This window comes from Castanea sativa, chromosome 5 (assembly GCF_040712315.1).
Source record: "Castanea sativa cultivar Marrone di Chiusa Pesio chromosome 5, ASM4071231v1".
Taxonomy (NCBI): Eukaryota; Viridiplantae; Streptophyta; class Magnoliopsida; order Fagales; family Fagaceae; genus Castanea; species Castanea sativa.
Window position 1 is genome coordinate 26817220 of NC_134017.1, and position 9259 is coordinate 26826478.

General features: G+C 36.1%; 1 protein-coding gene across 1 annotated transcript; it reads left to right on the forward strand.

Annotated features, from left to right (window-relative positions):
- The first annotated feature begins 2075 nt into the window (after positions 1-2075).
- LOC142633238 (protein FAR1-RELATED SEQUENCE 6-like) lies at positions 2076-8123 on the forward strand. Its single transcript, XM_075807458.1, has 2 exons — positions 2076-2264; positions 5649-8123. The coding sequence occupies exon 2, from the start codon at positions 5649-5651 to the stop codon at positions 7707-7709; it is 2061 nt and encodes a 686-aa protein (XP_075663573.1). The 5' UTR covers positions 2076-2264; the 3' UTR covers positions 7710-8123.
- The last annotated feature ends 1136 nt before the right edge of the window (positions 8124-9259 follow it).

The window sequence follows — 9259 nt, forward strand, 5'->3', positions numbered from 1 at the left end:
GCCACTCCTCTTCCTTGCCCTTATTTATAATCGCATCGATATGATTGAGAGAGGAGGTGTCCATTGGCAAATCAAAATCATGCTTCCAAATAAGAGCCAAGCCACCTCCAAGAGTAACCTTAGACACAATATGAAATTGTCCAAAGTCTTTTTGTTTCAAGATTTCACTTAGTCTTGTTTTACCCAACCATGTCTCGGCTATAAACACAGCTGCAAAATCTTGTGCCCATATCAAATCATCGAGCTTTTGAACCATCTGTAGGTTCCCAAGCCTACGACAATTCCAAATTAAAATACTCATGACTTCTAGCAGGGCCAACTATTAGCCTCTGCCAATATCAAGATATTTTCAGCACCATTTGAAGAAACCATACGACGCTTGCCAGGTTACTCTGAGTGATCATCAAATGTCAGAATGGGACGCTTTGAGAGAATGCTTTCACCCATATTTGAGTCCACAGGTGAAGCCCCTCAAGCCAAACTCTTCCACATACCAATGTTTGGAGGCGCAAAAGGTGTATGGTTAGGCTTTGGGACTTTCTCTTGAGTTTGTGAGGAGAACAAAATTTGTGAGTGGGGAGGTTGGAAGTCACATGGTGTAGTAAACTCTGGGATAAATGGGTCATCTTTGGTAATTATGGAGTGAATAACAACATGTTTTTCAACCCCCATGTGAGATATTTATCTCCTCAATTTCAACAATGTTTTTATTAAAACGGCTAATATCTTGATCAATTTCAATTAACTTCTTCGAGAATAACTCCTCATGATTAATTGTACCTGAGAACAGAGGATTTACTCGATGGGTTGGCAGGGCTTGACCGTTTGAATCCAATATGTTACTCTCATTATTTTTTTTTTCCTGAAATCTCACAGCAATCAATACTCTCATTTCCAGAATGAGCAACCTCCGATGAGGTAGTAGTAAACACTACCACCACCGTGGAGGGATCTTAGTCCACCATACCATGCTTTAATGGTGTTTGGTTGTAGTTGAAGACATTTACTTTCCCCCTCATGTAGAGAAAGGTGGTTCCAACTTTTTGTTAAATCATCCATATCGGGGAAGTAGATGAAATTAGGATATTTTGATAAAAACTCAACTCACGGTGTTTCCCTAGAACCCCGAAAAAGGAAAAACCACAAACCCTAGTAATAAACTTGTTACCACTAGAGGATAGTAAACACCTTCTGACAAAGGGACGACAGTTTTACAGCCTAAGAGAATTAAGGAAAACTAGACTTTCTTAGTGACAAAGAAACTAATACATTTTACACAGATTTGTATATACTTTTGACTAAAATAGTCAATGTTGTCAAAACGACCTAATTTTGAATAGAAAAATGGACAAAGTTTAATTACAAAATTAGTTGTAATCTAAAGTTACAACCTTACTCAATAAAATAAACATTACTACATATTTTAAAAATCTAACCATTGAATTGAATATTCTTTACAGTCTTAATACACATGTCAAATTTTGTGTTAATAAGATATTATATACACTATATGATCTATAAGCTTATATTTTATGCATAATTTTAAATTATAAAAACTTGAAATTAAACAATTTATTAATGACATAGCTATCAATATTTAATTTTCTAGAAATCTTGCAAGTATGGAAAATTTAAGAATAAGATGTTATCCAATGGTGGATTTGTCAAAATTTATCTCCAATAAAAATAGACTGAGTAAGGTTATAGCCTAATGTGACATTTAATGGATACATTAGCACCTAACATGGTGTCACTGGGACAATTTTTTCTCCTAACACGTGGACACTCCCAATGGACTCCCTCACATATTGGATAAATAGCTTGATATTCTAGCCTAAACTCCAAATTTCTAAATGTTGACAAAATTAAACAGATCCAAACCTAAATTTAAGTTATATCATATACCTTAATTTTTTTTTTTTTTTAAAAGAGCACATCAAATTTCAAATTCTTATTCCCTAATGTAACAAAATTATCAAAATAAATATATAAATCATTCTAAAAAAAGAAATTATCAAAATAAATACTAATTTGTAGTCATATTTTTTTCTTTCTTTGGGGTAAAAACGGAAAAAGGAAAACACTCAGGCTTTCACGCCGTAAAATCCAAAAACATAAAAAACAGAATCAGAGAGAAAGAAAGAGAGAGAGTCTCTTCTGTTAGCCTCTTTATCAGAGAGTCCGACCGGTGACTCCGCAAATTCTCGGGTCGGCGGAGCTTCCTATTCGGATCCAAAATCTCACAACACCACGCTCTCCTAAATGTAAGCACTCCTAACAATCACACATACTTTTTGCCCTAATTTTGTGTTTTTATTTTCTCTCTCACTTTTGTTTTAGGATTTGATTTTGGAACCAAAAACTTACTTTCTCTTCGTGTATTTTGATCGGTTCTTGTGTATGAATTTGTTGTTTTTTTGGGGTTGTTGTTTGGTTCCCGAGAAAACGGAGGAAATGAAAAAAAGAAAACCAATGGTGAAAAATTCGAGTCTTTCGGCTTTTAAACGTTTGATAATATGATTTTCGTTTGGTTTCTTTCGTTTTCTTGCGATTTCTTGGCTTCCAAACGGAGGGATTTAGTGTAATAGGAATGAGCTTGGGATAGTTTGAACCTAACACTTGTATGTGATCGTTTAATATCACCAATGCTTATTTCAATTTAGAATCGATTTCTTATTCAAAATTACTCTAGCTTTCATTTTGTTTGTGCATGTGTGTGTATGTATATAAATTAATGTATCTTTTTTTTTGGGGGTTTATGAGTAGTTTTGATTTGATATGAACTATGCATAAGTGTATTTTTCTCAATTAATGTCTGTCTGAGTTTAAATTTTTCCAAGATTTATTATAAATAGAAAAAATGAACGCTAAGATGAATGAAATGAGGGAATTGTGTAGAATTCTGTATGAAATGAGGCATATTGAGAGCAAAACAAGCTTAACATATTGTTATCTTTACAGTTGACTTTAATGTTTAGCCTATGTGTGTTAGCGTGTGCCTGTGTTTCTCTTATTTGTTCAATGGATACTAATATTAAGAACAGAGTTAATATACTGCATGACCCATATAAGTCATATTGAAAATGGGAAGTATATATCTGTAAGGAAAGAAAATGTATCCCTACATTGCTATGAGATCTGTGCCCGGTTAGTCTCTCTGTATGTATGCATTAACCTCAATTATGGGTTGAATGCAGCAGGAGCCTGCAATCATCAATTTAGGACCCATATGGGTGCAAAAAGGTGTCTGCATATTTCGAGAATTAGTAGAAAGTAACTTAGCTATGAAGCACAATATCACATGATAGTGATACATGTACACCAATACATATTTTTTTTTCAAAAAAGCTACAGTAAGGCACATGGGGGTACATTAATAAAATAAAATAAAATGCCTATGTACAATTTTATAAACTTTTTGAATGTATTTCAAATTTGTAACTAAGTACCTTGAAAGGTTAGGCGTTATTTCTTGTCAAATAAGTTACAAAGTTTTAGCATTCACATTTTCATATACTTGAATTACATTTCCCCCTTTCACATATTTGCATTCTAAGTACATCTTCCTTGCATGTCAACGCCATATTCAAAATGCGGAAAAGATGTCAAGAAATTTCTTCTTTTATTCATACCTGTACTAGCTGTGTTCACCTCCGTGACCAACCCATACACTACGCTTTTTCTAGTACTGTCCCCTAATCAAGAAAATTTTATTTATGTTTCAAATTTTTGGCACGTATTACATGTCCAATATTTGTTGAGTGGATACCAGTGTCTCCCAAGCTACTGACACAGTGGCACATGCCACTTGTAGAGAAGGATCAGTGCTTTCATAGCTTCTAAGTTAACTTTGCTCACATTAGTAGCTAATTGAATCCCATCACGCAGGGCCAATATATAAGCCTCTATAGTAGACTGTAGACCCAAGATATGCATTACACATTGCGCCTTTTACTTCTATGCCCATTTCATACCTAGTCAAACCTCCAACTCCTGCTGGCTTACGGTTCCCCATAACAAAACCATTAGTTTTGAGTTTAGACCAGCCAAGAGCCTTGTAGTTCAAGTGGTCGGCACCTCCTGATGTTTTCAAAGGAGACATCTTGGGTTCAAACCCCCCCTCCCCCAACTATTGAATGATCAAAATAATATTTTTTGAGTTTACACCACTTTGAAGATGGTGGCCGCCCTAAGGATGATTGACGCTGTACTTGTCCTATTTCAGATTCACCTTACATACTCATTGCAAGGTGATAAATTACTGATTTTCCTGAAAGCTTAATTTGTTAGGAAATTGTGAATTAATTATTTAATCATGATCCTAACACACACCCTCACATGTGAGCCCAGACTCCCCCTTAATAAGTGGGACATAACATGTGAGATTTTGAACTTTTTTAAATGGGATGTAGAGTGAAGACAGGGTTCAAACTCAAGACCACCTACTCTGATACAATAATAAATTACCGATTATCCAAAAACTTAAGTTGTTTGGAAATTGTTAATTTAATCATTTAACTATTATTCTAACACAAGGAAATTATATATATATATATATATATATATACACACACACATATTTCAAGTATGTCTCTTTTATTTGCGTTGAAATTTTAATCATCTTCCCAATTTAACATATCCCGAACAGCCATTTTCAGAGCTTTTGAACTCTACTTCCTAGACCATTGTGGCCACTAGGTCTAACTTGATTTTGCTACAGTAATTAGTCTTGTTCCTTTAATAGGTGGTCCCTGTTGATGAAAAGATGAGAGACATTTGAAATGGTTTGGTCATGTGCAGAGTAGAACTATTAATGCATTGAGTTGATAAAAGTCTCAAGAGAATGAAAAAGGGTAGAGGAAGACATCAAATGATGTTAGTAGAAGTATTAAAAAAGGATATGACAATTAAGAAGATCACAGAGAGTATGATTTTAGTTTCAATAGAATGATGGAAAAGAATACATGTAGTTGACCTTGATTAGTCTGTTGTATACATAACATATCCCAAAATTTTCAGATTAAGGCTTTGTTTTGTTTTGTTGTAGAAAGTCCAAGTGTGCACACATACAACCCCTGTGTTTTATGTATATATGTGTATGTGTGTGTGTGTGTGTGTGCGCGCGCTCATGTGTGTAATACAACAAACTATGAATTTGGTCCTGCACTATATGTCAAAGGTTAATTTTGTCTTTAAACTATTAATTGTATCACTTTAGTTCTTAAAATTTTGAAAACAGTGCAATGTTACCCTTGCATAGTTTGTGTGATTTAGACAGGTAACTTTGATGGCAAGTGGGGGCAAGGGTAATATTGAGCTGTTTTATTTGCTAGTATTTTCAATTATTTTTGTGTCTTCTACGTTTTTTTGAATAATTTATTATTGCACATAAGAGCACATTGCCCAATACCAAGTTGATTGGGGCCCAACTACCAACGTATGCATGGCATGATTAACCTTAAAAAATGAAGGCATTAGGCTGAGGATTATAGTCTTGACATTGATTTTCTGGGGTTAAGAGCCTTATATATAAAACTGGTAAGGTTCTTTACACCTTACAGGATACGTTTGTCATGATCTCTGTTCTATACTTAGTTTGCTTTTCTGATAATCTAATTGACCTTCGGGGGTTTGATTTTGTATTCCAGATGGAAGAAGCCTCCCTTAGCAGTGAGCAGGTGCCTGATAGTGAGTGCAATGAGATTCAAAAAGAAGAAGATGGTGTAATGACAGAATTAGATTATCAAAATGGTCTCTCTGAAGGAAGGAAGGAGTTTGTTGCACCTGCTGTTGGAATGGAGTTTGAGTCGTATGATGATGCTTACAATTACTATAATTGCTATGCTAAGGAAGCTGGGTTTCGCGTTAGAGTGAAGAATTCATGGTTCAAGCGTAATAGCAGAGAGAAGTATGGTGCAGTACTTTGTTGCAGCAGCCAGGGTTTTAAAAGAATTAAAGATGTAAATCGTTTAAGAAAGGAAACAAGAACCGGTTGCCCTGCAATGATAAGAATGAGGTTAGTTGACTCCAAAAGGTGGAGGATACTTGAAGTTACACTTGAACACAACCATTTATTAGGTACCAAGGTCTACAAATCAATTAAGAAGATGGGCAGTGGAACTAAAAGGAAGTCAGATTCAAATTCCGATGCAGAAGTACAAACAGTCAAGTTGTACAGAGCACTTGTGATAGATGCAGGAGGCAATGGGGGCTCAAATTCAAATGCAAGAGAAGTCGGGAATTTCACTGATCATCCCAATCAGCTGAGCCTAAAAAAGGGTGACACACAAGCCATTTATAATTATCTCTGCCGTATGCAATTGGCTAATCCGAACTTCTTTTACTTGATGGATCTCAACAACGAAGGGCGTTTGAGGAATGTGTTTTGGGTTGATGCTAGATCTAGGGCTGCATGTTGTTACTTTAGTGATGTTATTTATTTTGACAACACATATTTGTCAAACAAATATGAGATCCCTCTTGTAGCACTTGTTGGAATAAATCACCATGGCCAATCAGTATTGCTTGGGTGTGGCCTGCTTGCAGGTGAGACAACAGAATCTTATATTTGGCTGTTCAAAGCTTGGCTTACATGCATGTCAGGACGTCCTCCACAAACTATTATTACTGATAGGTGTAAGGCTTTGCAGAGTGCAATTGCAGAGATGTTTCCAAGATCTCTCCATCGTTTTGGTTTGTCACACATTATGAAAAGAGTTCCAGAAAAATTGGGAGGGTTACGCAACTATGATGCAATCAGGAAAGCAATGATTAAAGCAGTTTATGAAGCTTTGAAGGTGATCGAATTTGAAACTGCATGGGTATTTATGGTCCAGCGATTTGGAGTTGGTGATCATGAGTGGCTTCGATCTTTGTATGAAGATCGAGTTAGGTGGGCACCAGTTTATCTGAAAGACACTTTTTTTGCTGGAATGTCTGCTGCACGTTCAGGTGACATACTGAATCCTTTTTTTGATAGATATGTGCATAAACAAACTCCTTTGAAAGAGTTTCTTGATAAGTATGAATTGGCTCTACATAAGAAGCACAAGGAAGAAGTTCATGCAGATATTGAGTCAAGAAGCTCAAGCCCCTTACTGAAAACAAGATGTTCTTTTGAGTTGCAGCTCTCCAAAGTGTACACAAGAGAAATATTTAAGAAGTTCCAATACGAAGTGGAAGAGATGTATTCTTGTTTTAGCACAACACAGTTGCACATTGATGGGCCAATCGTAATATTCTTGGTCAAGGAGCGTGTTTTGGGTGAGGGAAATAGGAGGGAGATTAGGGATTATGAAGTTCTATACAACAGAACAGCAGGCGAGGTTCGTTGTATTTGCAGTTGCTTTAACTTCTATGGGTACCTATGCCGGCACGCATTGTGTGTGCTTAATTTTAATGGGGTGGAGGAGGTCCCTCCTAAATACATTCTGTCACGCTGGAAAAAGGATTACAAGCGCTTGTACATTCCTGATGTTGGCTCTGGTAGTGTAGATGCTACTGACCGTGTGCAGTGGTTTAATCAATTATACCGAAGTGCCTTGCAAGTTGTTGAGGAGGGGGTGATTTCTCTGGACCATTACAATGTGGCATTGCAAGCTTTTGAGGAATCATTGAATAGGGTTCATGATGTAGATGGCAGGCAGGCATTGCTAGCTTTTGAGGAGTCATTGAATAGGGTTCATGATGTAGAAAGCAGACAGGAATAACTTTTTTTTTTGTGATGATGGTCGAAGATCCCTTCTTCAACTACCATGGTATTATTTTTATTCCCTCCCTTTTTCTCGAGGGCTGCTTCCATCTGTTCTTCATGCAGAATGTCCATAACATATATAATATAGATAGGCGCAATGGGTCAGCTTGTATGTTGCCTATTCTTACCTCATAATTTACATAGTTTTCTCCCCCTTTCTTTTTTGACATTTCAAATTATGTCAGCTGTGTTACTCTTCTAGGCAGATAACATTAAGTATATAGCACGTTTCTGGGTTAATGTAGGCTTATCCTTTCCCAGACTTGCTTCTGGGGTTTGATGTATATACTGACAAATTTTTGTTTCTGTTAATATAATTCTAATTTTTGACAAATACATTGGATGAAGCTTGTGATTTACATGAGAAAAATAAGCATATACTTTAGTCCATTAAAATGTTTAAACAATTTGACTGCACAGGTCCATGTTTGATTGTAAATGCATCATTATCAATCCTCTTCAAATATGTAGGCTAAAATGCATTGTTCATGTCATAGACATTTTTAGTCAAGCAGATTGTTCCATAGTGCACGTCTGCTTTGTTAAAGCATTTTTATGTACGTTCCATCCCTTAATTCTCCACAGAGAACTTTGAGGCCCTGGACTTTCTGGCTAATTTCTGAATGTGTTGTGGTTTCAGCCAAGTAAGAGCTATGATTGTTTGAAATCACTGCTAAGCATTCTTGAATATGACTATTTTAGGATTTAGGATACTTGTTTTTTGCTGAATCATGTTAGGGATACTTTTTTTCTTTAATAGAAAGTAACGCTTGATTGGAACACAAGCTACAGAGAGCACCCTTCAACCCTCAAGACCTGACATGGTCTTGTGGGGAAAGGCACTCAAGTACGAAACACCCTTAAAATTTCTTTTTCAAAGCTCATTTACATAACACGAGTAGCCTCATTGGGGGATCTATTGACCCAACCAAAGGACACGTTCTCAACCTGATTACACAAGGATCTGATATCCTCAAGGACAAACTGCATATTCATGAAGGCCTAGCAAAATCCTTGATCAAAGTTATGACAACTACTTTTTTCAGCTCTAACTTTGATACTAGTTGCAAGCTCCATAGCATTGCCAGTGCCTCAGCTCCCCTGGACAGCAGCAAGAATGTTTTTTTTCCCAACAACTACTATCCCTCTACAATCCCTGCAGCATAGCTTTCTACTGCAGTATCACAGTTCATGGGTTGGTCTTTGACTCTTTGACTCTTTTCCGTTGCTTAATCAAGGTCTTTCTTGCCTTGGGTTGTGCACTTCTAGCTTGTATATGACTTAGGCTGTTGATTTTAAATGACATCTCCAATTACTGAATCTCGCCTCTTGCTGAAACAGATCTATTTGCATACACTTTGTGCAAATCAAAATTTTCTTTATTTTAACATCATTTAAAAAAAAAAAAATAGATTATAAAAAAAAACCATCATTTGTAAAGTAATTTTCTGCTTAGCTTCAACCTAGTTGGATTCTTAAACTGCCTAGTTTATGGCTAGTAAGTTC